Source organism: Diabrotica virgifera, chromosome 7, assembly GCF_917563875.1.
Source record: "Diabrotica virgifera virgifera chromosome 7, PGI_DIABVI_V3a".
Taxonomy (NCBI): domain Eukaryota; kingdom Metazoa; phylum Arthropoda; class Insecta; order Coleoptera; family Chrysomelidae; genus Diabrotica; species Diabrotica virgifera.
In genome coordinates this window covers 249,497,297-249,519,719 of record NC_065449.1, presented here as the reverse complement: position 1 = coordinate 249,519,719, position 22,423 = coordinate 249,497,297, and the positions used below count along the sequence as shown (strand labels likewise).

The following is a 22,423-nucleotide window of genomic DNA, read 5'->3' as shown; positions in this document are numbered from 1 at the left end:
TTTTCCCGATTTGCTCCGACGAAAATTTTCCTCGGAAAATGGATTTTCCCAACAAAATCTCGAATTTTCAAATAAATTTTTTGGGCCAGTAATTATTTATCGATAATTATATAGCTTGGTGAAATAAAAGCTTTCTTGGTATAGATTATAAATTCAGAAGCCGGTTAAAATGAAACGAATAGTTTAGCAACAATTCAATTGTTAATTAACAATTTACAGTCGCAATAACAACCAAAATAATCATGAGACATTGATCAAACTTAGAAAGATTATAAAGGTGTGATGCCTATTTAATATTTTGTCGACAACATATAAATAATCTTTAAATGTTTAAAAAAAAATGTTATAAACAAATTAACATTTCTTAGAAATTGTTTATTATATTCTAATTTTAAAAAATACTTAAAATGCGTATTTCATAGGTCTTGAAAATGAATGCTTTAAAAAAATTTTCCAACCATTTGCAAAACAGTTAGGAAACAGCAAAATAAATATACGATATCTCCATTGTTTATAATTTGTTTTAATTGTTTCAAAGCTTAAAAGTGGGTCTATGGTACAATCTAATTACTCATAAATAATGTCAAAAATTAGTGCAATGGTTATATTTTAATCAAAGATTAAAAATACTTTTTTTTGTAATTTTTAGCGCGAAAATAGGCTTGATACAGAGCCGGAGATAAAATGTTCACTCGAAGCGACTGACACGCTTAAACTCGCGCGAGTTGTGTATGTGGGCGGGTAGCTACGGTACTGTATTATTCTACTTTCGCGCGTGTAAATTACAAAAAAATATATTTATAATCTTTAATTAAAATATAACCATTAAGCTGATAATCGATATTGTTTTATAAATAATTAGCTTGTACTTTAAACTCACTTCTACGCTTTGAAAGAATTTAAAAAAATTATTAACACCGTAGTAATAGTATGTTTAATTTGCTGTTTCATAACTTTTTTGCAAATGGTTGCAAAAAAGTTTTAAAGCATTCATTTTCAAGATATTTGAAATGCGCATTTTAGCTATTTTTTAAAATTATAATATAATAAAAACTTTATGAGAAACGTTAATTTGTTTATAACTATTTTTTTTTAAACATTTAAAGATTATGCAAAAAAATAAAACATTTATATTTTGTCGACAAAATGTTAAATAGGCATCTCATCTTTATAAGATTTCAAAGTTTGATCAGTGCATCGTAATTATTTTGGTTATTATTGCGACCGTAAATTATTAATTAACAATAATTGAATTGTTGCTAAAATATTCGTTTAATTTTCACCAGCTTCTGGAACTATAATCTAAACCAAGAAGGCTTTTAAGTCACCAAATTATTTAATTATTGGTAAATAATTACTTATCTAAAACTTTATTTGAAAATTAAAGATTTTGTTGGGAAAACCCGCATTTTCCGAGGAAAATTTTCGTCGGAGCAGATCGGGAAAAACACGTCTCTATGCAAAATTTAATCACGGTGAATTTTTATTTGAGTGTTTTTGTTGTAAAGTTAAAATCTTCGGAGTTCTAGAGCAATAATTGAAAAAAACACGATTTTCGGGCGCCATTTTGTTTATAAAAAAAGTAGCACACTATCTGAGGACTTTGCATACCTATATTATTAATATATAGGATCTTATAATTCGATTCCAGCAATAAAATTGCTGGTAAATAACTTTTCCCAAAAATGGCCTATTCTCCGATAATCAGCCCAGACTAATTGTATTTAGGATTAGGATGACGTCTGGAAAAAAGTCTACAATAGAAAAATGGGTGGAATGCATTATTACATTTTAAAGTGTATAAAACGCATCGAAAAATGCATAAACATGTTAAAATCAGTATATTAAGGGCCAGATTTTCGTATTTCGGGGTATTTGGGGTCACTGAACACGAATATGCAATCAGAACCGACCTCCGAAGCACCTGGGTGCCCAGAGTTACTGCTAAGATTCGTCATCTAGTTTCGAGGGTTTGTTTTTGGCACTTAGTTGATGCAAACAGATTACTCGAGATTACTGGTATTGTGGAGCAGCAATGACAGAACAATTAACAACATTAATTAACAAAATCATAAAACCCAATAAAATACCGGAAGAATGGAGAACGAGTGAACTAATTCTACTATTCAAAAAAGGAGATAAAAAGCAGCCAGAAAACTACAGAGGTATCAACTTGTTAAATACTACTCTAAAACCTACAACTAAATTTTTACAAGACCTAATGAATCAGAGGATAAGTTTAGCAGATGAACAACAGGGTTTTCGTAAGTACTGGAAGATCGTGTAACGATGCAATATTCGTCATAAAGCAAATTACTTAGAAATCACTAGAGTATAATAGACCAGCATTTCTATGTCTGATTGACTTGAAGAAAGCATTTGACAGAGTAGAGTTAAGACTCACAGATGTAATCCATCATCTGTATAATAGAGAATTTCCCTTGGATATCATAAAAACTATTGAAAAAATCTACCATAACAACAAAATGGAAGTCAGAATAGATGGACAACTTACAGAATCTATAGATATAGGCAGCGTAATAAGACAGAGAGACTCATTGAGTCATATGCTCTTTAATTTAATCATGGATGAATGGTTATGTACTTTTGGATGCATTTTATACAGCAAATATGCATTTCCACTCATTTTTCTATTGAAAACTTTTTCCTGTTTCACTATTTCCCTAAAAATCATTTATTTTTGAAGTTATACTTCTTTACGATCGAGAGTGAAATTTTATAATACCGGGCGCATGCGCATACAGACAGTATGTAGTTCGTTGCTAATCTTTCAAGATATGTATGTATCAGCTCTGTCAGTGCGAATAAGTCATTAAAAGGATATATTAGTGTTTTTAGTAAATGTATTATTTATTATAATTTTTGTGTCTTTGGATTTGTCTTCCTCGGGAATAAGATATTTTATAATAATAGTAAGTGTATTTAAAGTATTTTTGTATACTTCACTTGGTCTATTAAATTTGTCAGTATGTATGAGAAATCTTGTAACCTGTCAAAGCGAAGGGAATATAGCTCAGTGGGAGAGCGTGTGACCGGAGATCGAGAGGTCCGGGGTTAAAATCCCGGACGATTCATATTCTTTTTTTATTGAAGTTGTACTTCTTTAGGCGCGATTGAGATTGAGGGTGAATTTATATTGATCTGCGCGCATGCGCACACCGACAGTTTGGTATTAGTCTTTATACGGGCTCTGATTGGGTGTTGAAATGATCTGTCAATAATTGTTCAATATGGAGGTTATCGGTAAACAAAAATGTATAATTATTAGTTTTTATTGTTGTGAGGACAGAAATAAAATCAAATTTATAATTATAGTGACTTTTTAAATAGTTTTGAAAAGCCACAGGTACGTAATTCTAAATGTTTCAGTTGTATTCCAATAAAAAATTATCTTCATACCTATTTGGAAATTGTAAAAAAAAAATAATGTACTTACCTAGTAATTGCTATGCTATACCCCTAGTAGACAATGCTTTAATTTACATAATCTGATTACGAACAAACTTTCTACAAATTTTCATCTAATGTATCGTTTTCTTACTCTATATATTGTTGTATTTTAATTCGACAAAAATCAAACTAATAAAAATTCATATAAACAAAATGTCAAAAAGTTGTTCAGTTTGTGTATATTCCCACATGACGTATACGCGAAGGTGGTGCAGTTTGAAATCGCTTCGACTCTCGTACGGCGGGATACACGGGAAGTAGGTTCAAGCCCAATGCAAGTTATATCATTTTTTTATTTTTTTTTTATAGATTTTGTAAGTATATTATTATATAATTTTATTATATTTTATAATTTTATTATAATTTTATTATATTATTATATAATTTTTTTCAGAAAATACGTATTTAATTAAAATTTTTGGCAACAATTTTTGTTCAGAAATCATTTGTGGCATTTTTCAATGTGTTTGTGTGTGTTTTATTCTTTTATTTTTTTAATTTTTGGTATTGTTTTAATAAAAATTTTTGGAAAGTAGTAGAGAAACTGTTTAAAGTATATTGATTTCGTTGAAATCATATAATAGAAGTATAACTTCTTACGTGCGTACAACGTACACACATTCTTTTTTTTTTGGTATCGTTTTAATAAAAAAATTTTAAAAGTGGTAGTTAAGAAAGTTAGTTTAATATTTAAATAAAATACAAATAACCTGTTAAGTATATTTATTTCTTTGAAATTATATAATAGAAGTATAACTTCTTACGTACGTACAAAGTACACACACATTTTTTTTTCTTAAATGCCTTAGTCTATGTGTATTTTATTGTTATGATCCAAAAATCTAAAATAATATCTGCCCGGGCCAAAAAATTAGTAGAATTTATATATATAAAAAAAGAATGTGTGTGTACTTTGTACACACGTAAGAAGTTATACTTCTATTATAATATAATCTAACTTCATATTATGATTTCAACAAAATCAATATACCTATTTACTTTAAACAGTTTTTTTGTATTGTATTTAAATATTAAACTAATTTTAGAAAGAACTAAACGAATACCAAACATTAAAAAAAATATGACTTTGTCTGGATTCGAACGGGGACCTCTCGATCCGTAGGCGAATGCTCTACCGATCAGCTACCACCGTTGTGTCTACACACGATCATTTCTCGGACATAATTACAATCACGGTGACAGATAGATTAATTGAAAATAAACATTTTCAATAATACTTATTACGAGGAAGACAAATCCACACACAAAAATTATAATAAATATATTTACTAAAAACACTAATAACTTTTCACGCACACCTTATTTGCGCTACATAACTTAAAATATGTAGCGACTAATACTACAGTGACACTACAGCGACTACAGTCGGTGTGCGCATGCGCCCAGTAGTCTCGACAAAATTATGTCGGGCACCCCTTGTTTTTAATAATTACATATCATTTAATTTATATCCATTAAATAGATCGGTGAAGGTCGTTGTTATATCAGATCTTATAAGAAATACTGGGAAATGCGATTCTCGATATGATTACCGGTACTCAAATACAAAAGTAATCATAGTAATCAAAATATCCTACTAATACAAAATATGTAATGAGAGATGCGATTTAGTCCAGGAACCGAAGCTTTTCACCTCGCAATTTTTACAGAATGGATCGATTTACTTGAAAATTTGAGAATAAGTAGTGGATAGTTCAAGGATCAAAATCTATATGATGCCGAAAGGCGCTTTTACCATGGGGGTGGTTGCCACCCCATCTCGAGGGTGGAAATTTTTTATTATATTTTGACCTCAAAAGTTGATAAAAACATTCATTCTAAGCAAAAAACGTTCTATGCATTTTTTTAATAAAATTAATAGTTTTCGACTTATTCGCTATCGAAAGTGTTAGTTTTATATCTAAAAAATCAATGTTTTCGATGGTATACTCATTTACGATTCACTTAATTTTTGCCGTAGAAAAAAGTTCTTCACATGAAGTTCTTGGGAATTAAATAGCCTACAGTCTCATATTTAAACATTTTTTCGGATCTCTGATGCTAATCTTTCTATTCTGAAGAGAATGGCATTTTTTACCAAATTACAAAAATTCGTTATTCGCTTTAAACTCCATTTTTTTGAAAACTAATCATTCTAAGCCAGTCAAGCTTCTAGAATCTATTAATAATACATAAATAAAAAAGAATAAATAAGGCCAATGACTAAAAACACCGCTAACTTGCATTATTATGCTTCCAATTGGATTTCTCCTTTTTTTTCAAAAAAACATACAGTAAAACCCCGCAAATCCGAACCCCGCTAATCCGAATTCGAAAATATGTTTATTATACAGAGTACAACTAGTAGATTGAACAATGTAGGGTTAATAGGACTTTGATATTTAAAATTTCTTAAAAATGAATACATACTTTATACGTAGTGCCTATAAAGGTTAAATATAAAATTACTTCGGTTCTCTTGCAGTCAACTTGAGTCCAATAATATTGTGCATACTCTTGCTAGAACGTTTTGCGACTCAAAATCAACGACAATGAAAGCTTTGAATTATTAGTTAGGCTAACTTTCGGATAATCCGAACTTTTTAGAATCCGAACAGGCTGTCCCCCCAGTTAGTTCGGATTTGCGGGGTTCTACTGTATTGATTTTTTAACCGTGACTTTTTATTTTTTATCTTAGGAAGTTCGGTAAAAAAGAATTTTGTAGGTTTTTACAAGATCTATAAGTCTGTTAATATTAAATTCTTTTAAAATCCTCAGTCAAAAAAATAGGTGACATTGAAAGGGTTGGTAAAGGTGGTTTTTGCATGTTATTACAAGGTTTAATTGTCAATAACTCACTCAATTTTGGCCATAGAAAAAATTTTTGGCAAATCATGTTCTTGGGAATTAACTAAGCTACAATTCCATATTTAAATATTTTTCGTATTTCTGATGCTAATCTTTCTATTCTGAAGAAAAAGCCATTTTTTTCAAAACCACCAAAATTCGTTATTCGCTTTTATGTCCATTTTTTTAAACTAATCATTCTAAGCCGGTCAAACTTCTAGAACATATTAAAAATACATAAATAAAGAAGATCAAACAAGGTAAATGACTAATTTTAATTAGAGTGGTGATTAGGGTTTACTTCTGATCACTTGTTCGCTGAAAAAAATAGGGACTGACATTCTTTTCATTATAAGTCACTTAATTTTTGAGATAGAGACTTTTTTTTATTTCTGGAGATAGATATTTTTAAATGCTTTAAATTAGCTTAAACAAGTTATCCTCGAAAAATGCATGGTTTTCCCGTCTTTTGACCTTGAAACTACAATATTTAGCATTCGACGAAGAAGAGCTAGCATATAATAAAGTATAGCTCGATTACTCTTGGTCTTAAAAAAATTTAAAAAAAAAACGGTTTTGTTTATTTTTTCTAAGGGTACATTTTTGTCAAGTAAAGTGGTTTTGATAGAACGAAAACTTTCGGAGTTATTAGCAGAATACTTATTAAAAACATGATTTTTTCGGTATAAAACTAACAATTTCGATGGCGAATAAATCGAAAACTATTAATTTTATCAAAAAAATATATAGAAGTTTTTTGCTTAGAATGAATGTTTTTACCAACTTTTGCGGTCAAAATATAATAAAAAATTTCCACCCCCGAGATGGGGCGGCAACCACCCCCATGGTAAAAGCGCCTTTCGGCATGATATAGATTTTGATGCTTGGACTATCTACTACTTGTTCTCAAATTTTCAATCAAATCGATCCATTCTGTAAAAATTGCGAGGTTTTGTCCTATTTTAAGCTTCATTACTTGGACTAATTCTCCATATGATTACCGGTACTCAAATACAAAAGTAACAAAAGTAATCAAAGTAACGAATAATGTAAATGATTACTTTATACAAAAGTAACGATTTGTAACGATTACTGGAAAGTAACTATAATCAACATCACTACTGGATAGTTCTGTGCCTTCCTGGCTATGTCCTTCCATTCAGATCTCTCTTGTGCCCTTCTCGTGCATTGTTCATGTCCATTGTTCATTATCTCGTTCTAAACCTTCCTTTTTTGCCTTCCTATCTGTTTTTGCGTCTTCTGGTCTCTGAACATGTCCCAGTCATGACAGTTATTGACTTTTCACAAATCTTACATTACCATACACTTCATTCAATTCATTAACCTCGTCGTTTCTCCTGATTCTTCATGTACCGTCTTCCTCTTGCACTGGGCCATATACTTTTCTCAGTATATTTCTCTCGAATATTATTCTACTCCGTTCCAAAGAGCGAGTGGAAGGCACTCATCGCTCCCAGAACAGCATCACTTCCAGACTGGCATTCCTTCCCCACAGTCTGACTCACACAATCTGGTTCACTAATTCGCCTCTCATCATAACGTATTCCCTCAACTTACAATATCTTTTCCTCTTACCTCTGTCGTTGTTATAACTGTCTTTCTTCCTTTTCTTTCTTCTTGATCACTGCACGGATATAGTTGTGTATCCTAGTCCAACCTGCTTTATTTTTAACCATTCTCTCAATCATTTATCTCACTGTCATAAAATTTACACCTGTCTTTCTTTCCATTCTGTTCCTTTCTATCCATTTGTTGCACTCTAACAGCGTATGTGTCACAGTGTCTGCAGTATAGGCATTCATCCGTGTCAGTCTTTCCGAACCTACATAGGTAGGCTCTAAAACACCCGTGCCATGTAAGCATCTGCGTTAGGAAATAATCCTACTCAATCTTTAAGGTACATTCCATGTCAAATCACTCAGGCAAAAAATTTTGCATCTCCGATTTGTCTGAAAATTGGTATATAGCTTCTGCGGGACATAAAAATAAGATATTTAAGGTCAAAAAATCTTCTTCTTCTTTTTTTCTCAAAATGTTATTTTATGCGATTTTACAGTGATTTGGTGTTTATTTAAACAAATTTGCATTTTCTGTCGTAAAGTATCAATGAAAAACAATATTTTAATGGAAAGGACTCAAAAATGGCATTATAACAAGTTATTTTGAATCAAAACAAGTTTTTGATCAAATTTTATAGTGTAAAATACGTTAAAATACCGTTTTTTACATTTTCCTCCATTCCCAAAATACATCATAATCGATTTGGCTGAAAATTTGCCCACACATAGCCAAAAGATAGAACTTTAAGTGGTTAGAAGGATTTGAATTATATTACAATACCAAAAAAGTTACATGCAGTAATATCAGACTCAAAAGTATACATTAGTCCAGTCGGGATAGCATTTGACCTTGAATGTCGAGCTGCCCAAAATTTTATTTTTCTGATCTTTAGGGGAGTCAATAGTAGCCTAAACTGAAAATCACGAATGAATTCCTCCGTTACGTTAGCCGCCATCTTGATTTTAAAGGAGAACCTGTTTTGCTCAATATCTCCGCCATTTTTAACTTTTCGACAAAAATGGTAGGAACTGAAATATTTCCAAATAAATCGTATTTACAATTATTACAATTTATTTTTAACAATTTTTGTCGTGAGGTCGATATTTTCGAGTTAATTTTACTTACAGTACACGCCTATATTTTTGACTATAATATTGCATGTAACTTTTTTGGTATTGTAATATAATTCAAATCCTTCTCGCCACTTAAAGTCCTATGTTTTGTCTATCTGTGGGCAAATTTTCAGCCAAATCGATTATGATGTATTTTGGGAATGGAGAAAAATGTAAAAAAACCGTATTTTAACGTTTTCTACACTATAAAATTTGATCAAAAGCTTGTTTTGAATCAAAGTAACTTGTTATAATGCCATTTTTGAGTCCCTTCTATTAAAATATTATGTTTTCCATTAATACTTTACGATAGAAAATGCAAATTTGTATAAATAAACACCAAATCACTGTAAAATCGCATAAAATAACATTTTGAGAAAAAAAGAAGAAGAAGGTTTGTTGACCTTAATCTTATTTTTACGTCCCGCAGAAGCTATATACCAATTTTCAGACAAATCGGAGGTCCAAAATTTTTTTTGCTCCAAAATTGAGTGATTTGAAATGGAATGACCCCTTAGCATTTTTGTCCACTGCGCCGTATATTCCTTGTTGTTACATTCTTCTAGCCATCTTTCAATTGACCTTTCCTATCTGTCTTCTCTCGGCCATAGTAAGCTTTAGATCTCTTCTTTCATATAGCCCTTTTCTTTCCACTGCCAAAACGCAGCAGAACATATCAAATGATGGCTCACAAGGCTGCTGCATAGTCCTGTAGGCGCATGCCACTCGCAGCAGACTTGTTCTGCAGACTCGTGTCATGAGCCTCCCATAGGTCTGTATCTCTACCGCCCCATTCCCCCATTCCACACTGCAAGGCCCTCCTCCTTTCGGATTTGGGCCCGAATTTCGGTATTACTCTAGCACCATCTGTTGGAAATTTAAAAAAACTGATTTAGCAGCATTCGCTTGACAATTAACCTTCGGATGACCAAGAGGGGTAAATTTTGACCCCAATGCATATTTTTATTTAATAAATTCAGAAATATTTTCAATTTTAAACTCATTATTTTTTATTTAACTTTAATATCATTCTAGATACCCTCATATTTTATAATAAAAAAAATTCCCTATATTTTACGAAAAACAATTTTTTTTTATTTGGGGTCAAAGACACGAACTCCCTTGGCCTTCCATGTTTCAATTTTATATTAAGTAAATACCGTCTATTATGTGGATTTGTATGTAAGAAACATCCCAATATTGAAAAAAATGTTTGTTAAACCTTTGGCGACGTAAATTAGTGTATATTTTAAAATTTCTTTAGTTCTAAACTAAGTTCAGAATGATGATTACTGTTTTTGTTCAGTTGTAATTAAAAATATGTTTTACTAATGTTTATTTATCATTTATTGATACAATAGTAACATTAATATTACGAATACATTTAGTCGAGGAAATGAAGCTGAAAAAATGGCAAAACTGATGTTTTGCAGAATTGCGTGGATGTTAATTAAACACCGAAGTACTTCTAGTCAGTTTTATTTTAAAAGAAAACTCAATAATTCTACAAATAACTTAAACATCAAAATCAACATTTATTTTTCTTTGACACTTATTTTTGCTTACAGTTGACATCTGACACTTATATAACATTGTTTCCAACTACATCATACAATAACAAAAATCCCCTAGATTTGCCGTTGCTTATTTTTACTGGGTATTCAACAAAAACCTCGCAACTTTTTCGTTCAGTATCGATTTGTACAAAAATTTGGGATTGGGCTCATTACACCCTTTAGTTCATTTTCTATATTGAGCCGTTGTACGCGTTTGGTTTTTTAAGGGTGAAAACTACCCCTAATTCTAAAAAATTATAAAATAACATTTTAAACTATAATATTGTCAACATTTGGTTCTTATTAGTTACATAATGATTGTTTTATGCTTTAAGATATACTATCATAATATTTCAACCCTTAAAACCACCCTTGTTGGAGCTATATATAAAAAATTTACTTATCCTAAAAAAATAATTTCGGCTTGCATCGATTTATATAAAAATTTGGGATTAGGATCATCTCACCCTGTACTTCATATTCTATATCATGCTTAAGGGCGTTGATTATTTTTAGGGGTGTAAACTACCCCTTATTGTCAAAAATTATATAAAAATATTGTAAACTTTAATATGGAGAAAAATTGGTTTTGATTGGTTAAATAATGATTGTTTTATACTTTATGATATAATATCATAATATTTCAACCCTCAAAAACCACCCTTAATCACATTACAGTTTTTATAAGTAGATATTTTAATAGATCTATACAGAAAAAAAAGTAGAATTAAAGAATTACAAAAACATTTATTTACACAAAAATACGAATTTACAAATACATATGTACAAATACAAATACAAATAGTTTTTTAGTCATCTTTCAGTATACGAACCGGTTCTGTGGTATACATAACATTGAAAACTATCCATAAGCGGACTATCCGAATTTTTCGAAAAAAAAAAGAATTGGTTTTATAAACATAGCTCCTTCATTTTTGGCGATAAAAAGTTTTTTCAAAAGCGACTTTGTAGGATTTTTGAAGAGTTATAAAGACTGTGTAAACTAAATTCCGTAAGATCCCTTAGTTTTTAATTAGGGTAAGTTTAAAGGGCTCGAATAAGGGGGTGTTTGCTCGTAAATAGAGGTTTTAAACAGCTATATCTCGCTAAATGTTCACTGTAATGAAAATATATTTACAAGAGAATTTTAGATATTAAAAAAGCTACAATTTAGTAGTCTTTAATTTTTTTCGTATCTTCATCATTTTCGGAGATATTTTGAAGTAAAAGGTGAAAAATGGGAAATTCCAAAAAATTAATTTTTATTTAAACTCCAATTTTTCTAAAATTAGGCCTTTTAAATATGTCAAACTTCTTGGGTGTATTGATAAATACAAATATAAAAAGGAATTACAGAAAGACGAAAACCAATTTTTAATTAGGAGGGTAGTTAGGGGGTTGTTTTCACTGATTTTTTCATAGAGAAAAGCAGGTACCGACTTTTTTTGATCAAAAGTCACTTAATTTTCAGGCTAGAAACTTTTTGTTATTATTTTTTGAAAGGCCTAACTGCATACTTGAAAAAATATTATTTAAGTTTTCCTCGAAAAATGCCAAGGTTTTCTGTTATTTTACTTTGAATATTTCAAATTATGCATTTGACGAAAAAAACAAACTTTTAACATGCCGTATCTCGGTTTGTATTGGTCTTAAAGATATTACAGAAAAAGAATTTGGTTTGAGTTACTAAAAGATACAATTTTGATATCTACAATTTTTTGATTAAATGCATATTTTTCGAGGTATTCTCAAAAAACCCTCCAAAAAAGTCGATTTTTTCATCGAAAAACTGTTACTTTCAAGCGCGAATAACTCGAAAAATATTAGTTTTACGAAGAAAATGCAAAAATCATTTTTTTCTTAGAATTACTTTTTACATCGATTTATATGGTTAAAATGTAATAAAAAATTCCCGCCCCCGAGATGGGGTGGCAACCACCCCCAAGGTTTTAGCGTACAGCGGCATGATATAGAAAATGATCCTTGGACTATTTCCTACCATCTATGAAAAATTCAGGTAAATCCATACTGGACGAAAAAATTGCGAGCCAAAATGCTTCATTTCCTCGACTAATTATTTTATTTCTTAAAACAACTTAATTTTTCTGTCAGTTGTCATTTTTGACCCCCGTTGGTCACCCGTGTAACAAAAAAGGTTGGTCATCGGAAGGTTAAATAATAGAATTGTGGTGTGTTACTTAGTTCTTGGTTTTATGGTTTCATTTTTATGCCATCATTGAGTTACATGTTATGATCAGCATATTAACCACAAAATGCTCTATGTTCTAATAATGTAGTTATTTGTTTCTGTAACTGTCCAACTTGTTCAAAATGCAAATTATTCTATGATCTCTTAGTATTCCTTGAAAAAATTAACTGTTTCAGATATGGACAATTATTTTTATAAAACCAAAATTAAAGAAGACAATGCAGCGACTTGTCTGCATGCGCTATTTGCTTGCTTTATTTAGCTTTAGCTTAGATAGCTTAGAATGGCAAATAAAAAGAATAGACAGCGAGGTAATCGTCACACGACCCACGAAACCAACTACTTTTCGTTCGTTCTAGGGATTCCTAGAATGCCACATTTCTGGGATTTCGGGAAGAGTCCACCGAAGCAACGCAATCTCCAAGACGGTCTGTTTCAAATCGCTTCGCAAACTTGTAGTTTGCTTGTTCAAGTTAACAATACGAATAATATAAGCTATGGCGATAATAGTTCCAACATTCACCTCAACACTTTGTCTTCGGGATCGAGAACCAGGACACCAGCTACGGAAACGGGAAGAAGTGGAGATAGGGAGCAATTGCTTGTACTTATACCCCCCACCACAGAGAGAGTCCACAAGTTTAAAGCGCCTGGATTGCTTGGAAAACCACGATTGTCGGTGAGTGTTTGTAATATTTAATATTATACAGGATAATAAGAATAAACAGTCATTTATTTAATAAGTTGCATTACACTGATGTGCCAAATGGAGGCAACTTACTATTATCTACACTGTAACCTGTATTAGGGCGTTAGTTTTAACAACGTTGACAGCTAGCCCTATTTCTTTCTCATCTTCAATGTTGTTCTGAAGCTATTTCCTTGTGGCATTTTTATGATTAACTATTTAGATGGGAAATAAGCCACAATTAAATTGAAAAAATAATTTTATTAACGTTTCGAAGCCCAAATCTTGTTTCGTTGTCAAAATACAAAATACTACTAAATCATAGATAAAAGTGTTGTGTGATTGGGTACTAAATTAAACAAAAAGTTGTTGCTAAGTAAAAAAATTCTTCTAATAATTTATTTAATCTCATTTAGATTGGCAATTCAGACTTATATTATGTATACATTTTAAAATAAAAGACTTTAAAATGATATCACCAATATTTATGAGTTGCGGTCCTGGGACGACTTTACTAAAAGATAGTTCATTCGATTACATGAAATCAATCCCAATTCAAGAATATCCGTCACAAAAAAATTATAGCATGTGATCTGTCTTTAAAAAGACAACCAAATGCAACGATGACAGTAAAATTCTCATTTTAATTTAAAATTCAATCCTTCCATTCCGGCCTTAGTAGTTTCATGATTTTATTATGCTTCTCTAGTGTCACCCTGCTTGAAATTTTCCTCCGTTTTCGTATCTCCTCTTCTTTCTTATGCATATTTTGTCTGCCTCGCTTCGTTCTTCAAATTTTTCGCGCCTTTACCGTTTTCTTCTTTGAGTATACAGCACATCCTACCTGTAGTTCATTTGTTTTGCCTATTGGTTGCTTACATTCTTCAAACCAAAGCTCCTTCCTTTAATGTTTTTTAATCCATATCGCTCTTTTATCGACTTCCCATAATATTCTCTTAATGTTATTCCATTCTTCTTCGATTGTTTCCTTCCTCTGTTTATGGAGTTCTCGAGTCAATTCTTCTCACAATCGCTTTTCTATTTCTGGATTTATCAGGTTTTCCGGGTTTAATTTTTCGGTCATTGTGTGGTTTTTTTTCTATTTCATACAGTGCGCTGGAATAAGTGTTACCCCCCTTATTAACTTATTTATTTTTAGCACTTAAGCAAAACGCTCAGACAGGTCGATTTTTAAAATAATCATAGTATATTATAGCATCAATGTTTCGAACTTCACGCGATCCCTCTTCAGGTGACAGGCACAACTTTGATTTTTTTAAATGGGAAAGTACATCATGTGACACCTCATTTAAAAGCTTTTGAAATACTGATTACAAAAATGTATAATACTTTAATGCTTTTTGAAAGCGTAGGCGCAAAATTTAGGTCGAAATCTTTTTAAAAATATTAATTTTTTTCGAATCCTGAGAAAACTATACTTTTGGAAAAATTTAAACGCAGAATGAAATATAACAGTATTATCGAGGGTCGAAAGTCCCTGAAAACTACTATAATGATTATTTTAATAAGACACAGGGGTGAAAAAAGAGAAAATTTAGTATGATTTTTAATTTCAAATAAATCATTCAAAAGAAACTTTTTGTTTATTTTAAGGGGCTTTCAGCCCTCGGTAGTAATGTAATCTTTCATTCTGCGTTTAAATTTTTCAAAAATACTTATTAGTTCTATCAGGATTCGAAAAAAATAAATGCGTTCAAAAATAATTCGAACGAAATTTTGCGCCTACACTTTTAAAGAGGATTAAAGTGTTATATATTTTTGTAATCAGTATTTAAAAAGCTTTTAAGTGAGGAGTCACATTATGTATGTGCTTTCCTATTTAAAAAAAAATTAAAGTTGTGCCTGTCACCTGAAGAGGGATCGCGTAAAGTTCGAAACATTGATGCTATAATATACTATGATTATTTTTAAAAATCGACCTGTCCGAGCGTTTTGCTTATGTACTAAAAATAAATAAGTTGATAAGGGGGGTAACACTTATTCCAGCGCACTGTATAATAAAATTCATTTATTCAATTTTAAAGATATTTGAAATTTAAAAATACAGAAATATAGTCTGAACCTTCGCGGTAAAGTTTTGTTTTCACCCATTTTGAAAAATGTGAAAACTTAGAATTATCCACGTCCGTCTGTCCGTCCGTTTGTCCGTCCGTCTGTTTGTTCGTCTGTGAACACAAAACCTCCGTCAGTATACTAGGTAGAATGACAAATTAGGTGTCAAATGACAGCTTATAATCCAAGGATGGTACTAAAGGTGAGAAATTTGACCTATACTGCCTGTCCGTCCGACCGCGAATATAACTCATCCGTCATTATACCAGGTAGAATGACAAATGAGCTGTCAAATGAAAGCTTATAATCCAAAGATGGCACTAAAGGTGAGAAATTTGACCTTGGCTGTCTGTCCGTTTGTCCGTCCGACCACGAATATAACTCCTCCGGTATTATACCAGGTAGAATGACAAATAAGGTGTCAAATGAAAGCTTATAATCCAAGGATGATACTAAAGATGAGAAATTTGACCTAGGCTGTCGGTCCGTCCGACCGCGAATAAAACTCCTCCGTCACTATACTAGGTAGAATAACAAATGAGGTGTCGAATGAAAGCTTATAATCCAATGATGGTACTAAAGGTGAGAAATTTGACCTATGACTTCCGGTTTTAGAAAAGCAACCAGAAGTACTGTTTTAAAGTCACCGGAATAGTACAAGTGATATATTATTCGACGCGCCTTCGCACGACGAGAACAAATATATACTTCCTGTTTCATGACTGTCTGTCCGTCTATCTGTCCATCCGTGAATACAACTCCGTTATTAATACAGATATATTGACAAATGAGGTCTCTAATGTAAGCTTATAACCCAAGGATGGTATTAAAGATCAGAAATTTGACATCGGACTTCCGGTTTTAGAGTTGCAACCGTAAGTACTGTTTTAAAGTCGCCTAAATGGTATAAGCGATATATCATTCGACGTGCCTTAGCAAGATGAGAAAAAATGTAAAATTTTGGTTTTAATATCATTTCCGGTTAAAAAGTTCTAACCAGAAATGCCATTATAGTCGTAGAAATAGTACCTACATATAACACATGAATCGAAGCTTATTGAAAAGTTGAAATTGAATCTTTAGTTCCGGTTGTGAAATCATTTCTTTTTAAACAATGGTGACCCACAGTTTAGTAAAAATGTCTCAAAATTAATAAAATCGTATATCAATCGACGCAAAGTTACACGAAGAGTTCAAATATCGACTTTCAGTTCTACTTTCGATTACTTTGAATGAAAACCTAGCACTTACGAAGTCCAATTACTTGTATGTAATTTTATTTTTTTGTTGCCATCCCCTTAATGCATACTATGAGCCGCCTCTGACTTAGAAATCCCTTCCCCAAAAACGCAAAACATCTCTGCAACTGCAACGTATGCAATCAGTATTACAGCATCATATTCATATATAATCTGACAGTTCTCCCACAGGAGGCATAAATTCAAAATAGCGTTTGTTAAATTGCTAACTTTAGTGATAAGAAAGTATTAGCAACAATTATCAATGAAAATTAAAATAAACACGATAAACAAAGTAAGTACGCAGATTTACTGATAAATATATATTTGAATAATTAGATGTTTTTATACTTATTAGCTTGTATAACAATCAAACAAAGAATATTCAATTATGGGATTACATATGCATCAAGGCAACTTAGATTCAATATTCCCCTATGCTATTATTAATTAAAATACAAAGGAGATTTCCTTTGTATTTTAATAATAATGTATTTAAATAATAATTGAAATAAGTGTCTAAAAATTTTATTAATCAAGAGCAGTATTACCATGTAAAAATTAATTAAATTTTATTTTGGTTGAATTAAAATATAGGACACAAAAATCAGATTTGTAAAATTGTCTTTCAACAGTTTCAATTTTATATTCAAAATTTGTTCATTTTATTATTATAGCACGTCATATTTCCCGTCTAGATTATCCTGGAGTTGATATAATTTTTTATTGCTGACCTACTTTAAATATTAAAAATTATTTTAAAAGCAGAATATTATATTTGAGTAAAATCAGGCGCCCAAATATCTAGTTTCAGACAACTTTTTAAGAATATTTATAGTTATTGCTGCTTTGAAGAGTCCTATCATGGTAGATATTATGTAAGCTAGATCTTGAATATTCGTCCTGTTCTACATTCACCTTTTATAGGGCTTTTCATCAATTGCTGTCATTTGTTTCGAGCTTCGGTCATGTCATCATCATCAATGGTGCTACAATCCTATGAAAGAACCTCGACCTTTCCAAGTCTATTACACCAGTCAGTCCTATCCATTGCCAACCGTTGCCAGTTTGCTGCGCCTATTTTTCTCCCATCCTCATCTACACCATCGTTGCATTTAAGTTTTGGCCTACCCCTATTTCTACTTCCCACAGGTTGTGACATAAGGATTCTTCTAGGAGGGTTGTTATGCTGTGATCTTGCTAGATGTCCTGCCCATCTTAGTCTTCCTATTCTTGTAAGAGATTCTTCGTCTTTACCATCAAATATATGTTTATATCTGTGGTATACCTCGTAGTTGTACCTCCTCCTCCAAATACCATTTTCACAGATGCCACCCAATATTCCTCTCAGGATCCTTTGTTCAAATATAAGCAGAAGGTTTTCATCTGCCTTGGAGATGGTCCATGTCTCCGATCCATATGTCAACACTGGTTGTATAAGGGTTTTGTATATGGTTATTTTTGTTTTTGGCTTAAGTTTCTGCTTCTCATATGTCTACTCAGTCCAAAATAGCATTTGTTCGCTAGGATTATCTTTCGCTTGATTTCTTCCGTCATGGCGTTCTCCTTGGTGATCAGGGAGCCTAAGTATGTGATTGATTTCTTCCATCATGACGTTCTCCTTGATGATCAGGGAGCCTAAGTATGTGAATTTGTCCATGGGTCATGTGTCGTCTAATATTAATATATCTACGTCATACGTTATTGGTATATACCAATGATACAAACCAAAGACATATGACGTAGATATCTTAATATTATAAGACACATGACAGAAGCTCGAAACAAATTACTGTGAATGAAAAGCCCTATTAAGCACTTTTACTTGTAGAAGCCATTTTAGTGATATATTACGGTTCTTATTTCTCATCACTTATCCCGAATATTCCATTTTTTTTTTGTTTTGTTGTGATATTTTGTTGATTCGTCTAGTCCACATCTTAAACGCTTTTTCAGGACTGCTTCAGGTCAGTCAGGGTAATTGGAAACACTTTTTGAAATTTCATGATGTCCAACCATTTGAAATTTATTTCAAAATATACTGTTTCACATTTTAATAAAATAAAAGCTTTTGGCTGTTATAAGAAAAGTCTATGGTAGAATGTCTTGAAAACTAGTAAGAAAAAGTTACAAAAAAGAAGATATTCAATGTTTCCATTTACCCCACAACTTTTAAGACAAAAAATAAAAAGGGGGTAAATGTAAACAATGACCTCTAGTTCCGTTAAACATAATCTAAACGAAATTGGAGTAAACTGATACAAACCTTGTAATGTAAAAATCGTGCAAGTTGGTTCCATTAAACATGCCAATGTTCCCAATTACCCCTGAATATATCAAATGTGCGGAAAAAACTTTAAAAAATTTATTATCAAAATAAAATACATAGGTATAACAAACAAATTTTTAAATCTATAAATATTCACTTCAAAATTTACTGACGTGAAACTTATAAAAACATTCTTTCACCCTTCATAAAAATATTTGGCTTGGGGCTATACCAATAATTTGTTCGAAGTTGACGAAACTAATGTCAGTTTCCTGTATGGCAAATTGTTTGCAAGTACCATTCATACATTTTAGAGCTATAACCTGAATTTCATTCTCATCCCAATCAATATCTTCGATCATACAAAGATATCTGTAAGATGTTGTCAGCCTTTTACCTCCCTTAAACTCTACTAACACAAATTTCCCCTGCCGGAGTTTGTGGTGTTCTGCAGCCTCTAGTTCTTGTAGCTCTTCTTCTACCTGTTCATCCCATGGACTGTCATCACTCTCAGCATAAGAGATTTCTGTTTCACTAGCATCAGATGACGACAATGACTCTTTACGTTTCTTTGTATTTGTATTTTTACTTGGTACTGGAGTTTCAAGCGTATCAGCAATTTTTTGAACTTTATTTCTTTTTCCACTTCCTTTCTTCTTTCTAAGATCCTCCTGTTCCTTCATTCTGTTTAAAACGTCACTAGCAGTGAATACTTCTCCATAGGCCAACTGTTTTAGCTGAGGGATTATCTTTTCTCTGTGGGAGCAATTTTTTTAACATGATGGTTCAGCTTCATTTATTAATGTTTTGTTAGTAGATCCACTAGTATTTTCCTTATTCCCATCTAAAGTATTTTCACCAGAAGTCTGGGAGGAGAGTATTTTTTCGTTATAAAACTGAAGCTGCTCTGGATTAAATTCGGATTCAGGAAATTTTTGACTATTTACAAGGTATAGGTACACCAGTAGTCTCAAAAGCAGATATTATATTTTGTGAGAGCATAGCCTCCTGCTAAGTTTCACTTAGAAGTTCTACGAATTTGTCCTTAGATAAATGTCCAGTAAATTCCCCACTCTCTTCTTTCCATATGCTACTAACTTTAAATTCCATGTATATTTAACTGATTTGAAAACACACTTATCCAGTAGTTGCAATTTGTCCGTTAAATGACTGGGAAACTTAATAAGGTCGATGTTGTTTTAATGCTTCTTCAATTATTCGCATACTCATATGACTTCGGTGGCCATCATATAAGAGTACAGCTTTTTGGTTTGGTAAATTCTGTACCTGTCGAATTGTTTGCACGTGTGGTACAAATCCGTTAAGAAACCAATGGTAAAATTGAGGTTCCTCCATCCAACCATTCTTGCTAGAAGCGTAAAGAATTCCTGGCATGGCATCTGGTGATACCCATCTTGCTTGGACAGCAGCACCCTTAAAAACGATGAGCAGTGGTAAATATTTTCCATCTACTGAAACAGATGCGAGCACTGTCGTGGACGCCTGTCCAGAACCACCAGAAACTCTGCATAGAGCTTTACCCTTTGATCCTATAGCTCTAATTCTGGAGGGATCACAATTAAATCCACTCTCGTCAGCATTAAATACAAACATGGATTTACTGATATCATTAAGGCCATTACAGTGGAACCTCGATTATCCGTCTCTCTATTAACCTTCACCTCTGTTAACCGTCAGGGTCCATACCTACATAAGTTATATTGACTACATAAGTAAAAATTTGTTTGAGCATTGCGATAAGCCAAACGAAATTCGTTGAAATGATGAAATGTACACGTGCAGTTATGCCACCACCGCATTTTTTTATGTAAATAATTTTTGTTCTTATTCAGGGCTCTGAATTAAATTTCAATTTAAATAGGTGATAAATGATACCATGCTTTTAGAGTTCTATTTTTAGAATCGCAAGCCGAAAATAAAAATGCACAGCACAATAATTATTACCTACAGTCAATACCTGTGTGTCATCATAATTAAATTTGATTCAAATTCAAACATTGATTGTGTCACTTAGTCATTTGATCAATTAAGTTTTGTTGATGTTCTGTTAACCGTCTTTTCGATTATCCATCATACCCTTGGTCCGGTGCCCTGACGGATAATCGAGGTTCCACTGTATTTTGAAAAACTTCTTTTAGTTTATAATAGAAATAATAAATAATTTCTGGGTTTCGACTGTTTCAAGCATCTTTCCTAAGTTTTTGAATATGCTCGGGCTTCTTTAGCGAAAGTGAAGGATGGCATTTCATAAATGCCAGATACCAATCTTCACCAGGGATGCCATCTTTGAAGCGAGTTTTTAGGCAATTGTCTTTTACATACTCACCAACTACATTTAGTAATTCTTGTTTATTGCAAGGATAGCCCACATTTGCTCGGGCCTTTAAACAGGCTACAATATGGTTTTTAATTTTGCCTGATAATGCAGTAGATACACCAGCTCCCATCTCATCAATTGATATGTTTCTACCCTTTATGCGATTGTAAATAACGCAATATGGAATACTGTAGTAATCAGCAGCCTCCCTATACGATCTTTTTTTTTGTTTTGACGTCTGCCACAGCATTTGCTAAATCATTCAAAGAGTATGTCGGTGGTTCTCTCTTCGTTATGTACTTCCTCGTCGGCATTTTGAAAATTCCCCAACACCAACAGGTGTTTTCATTTACCCCATACTCAATATTTAAGGAGGTAATTGAAAACCAAGGAACTGTCAGTACCGTATTGACAGTTCATTGTTGAAAACACTTAGGGCCGGTTGTTCGAAAGCTAATCAATAATGATCATTATCAAATATTTAATTACTGTCACCAACTGTCAATGTCAACTTTGTTTGGGTTGCTGAAAACATAATATGAAATTTGTTAATCAATTATGTTAATAATTGTTATGTTAATTGATTAACTAATCTCATAATTTTAATCAATTATGTTTTCAGCAACCCAATAAAAGTTGACATTGACAGTTTTGGTGACAGTAATTAAATATTTGATAGTGATCATTGTTGATTAGCGTTCGAATAACCGGCCCTTCATGTACTTACTTCTTATAGTATATAACCTTCAAGTTAACATTTTAAGCAATATAAGGATTCTCATAGTAGCTATAAATTATATAATCACTATACTTACCTAATACAGAGAGATGGAATTTGTAAAATATTGGCACTATTCTAAATGGATTTATGAGTTAAAAACATGCAAATTTAAATTACACAAAATGGGGATTCACTTGGCTTGCAAACAACTGAATGTCATTTGTCATTTCACAGAATAAGCAAATATTGAATTGCAATTCTGTGTATGTGACATTGTTGCCATATTTCATTTCTGGCGGTAGGAAGTACTATTTCCAATC

At 32.0% G+C, this 22,423-nt stretch overlaps 1 protein-coding gene across 3 annotated transcripts in view; it reads left to right on the top strand.

Moving 5' to 3' along the window:
- Positions 1 to 22,423, top strand: part of LOC114325269 (5'-3' exonuclease PLD3-like) — a 112,050-nt gene that overhangs the window by 8,227 nt on the left and 81,400 nt on the right. Inside the window, exon 2 of one of the 3 annotated variants that reach the window (XM_050656630.1) lies at positions 13,136 to 13,455. In XM_050656630.1, coding sequence (XP_050512587.1) covers positions 13,147 to 13,455 — 309 coding nt within the window. In that variant the 5' untranslated portion in view covers positions 13,136 to 13,146. Of the gene's footprint in view, positions 1 to 13,044; positions 13,456 to 16,931; positions 17,071 to 22,423 lie in introns of those variants that run through there. The other 2 variants (XM_050656629.1, XM_050656631.1) reach the window with 2 other exon arrangements.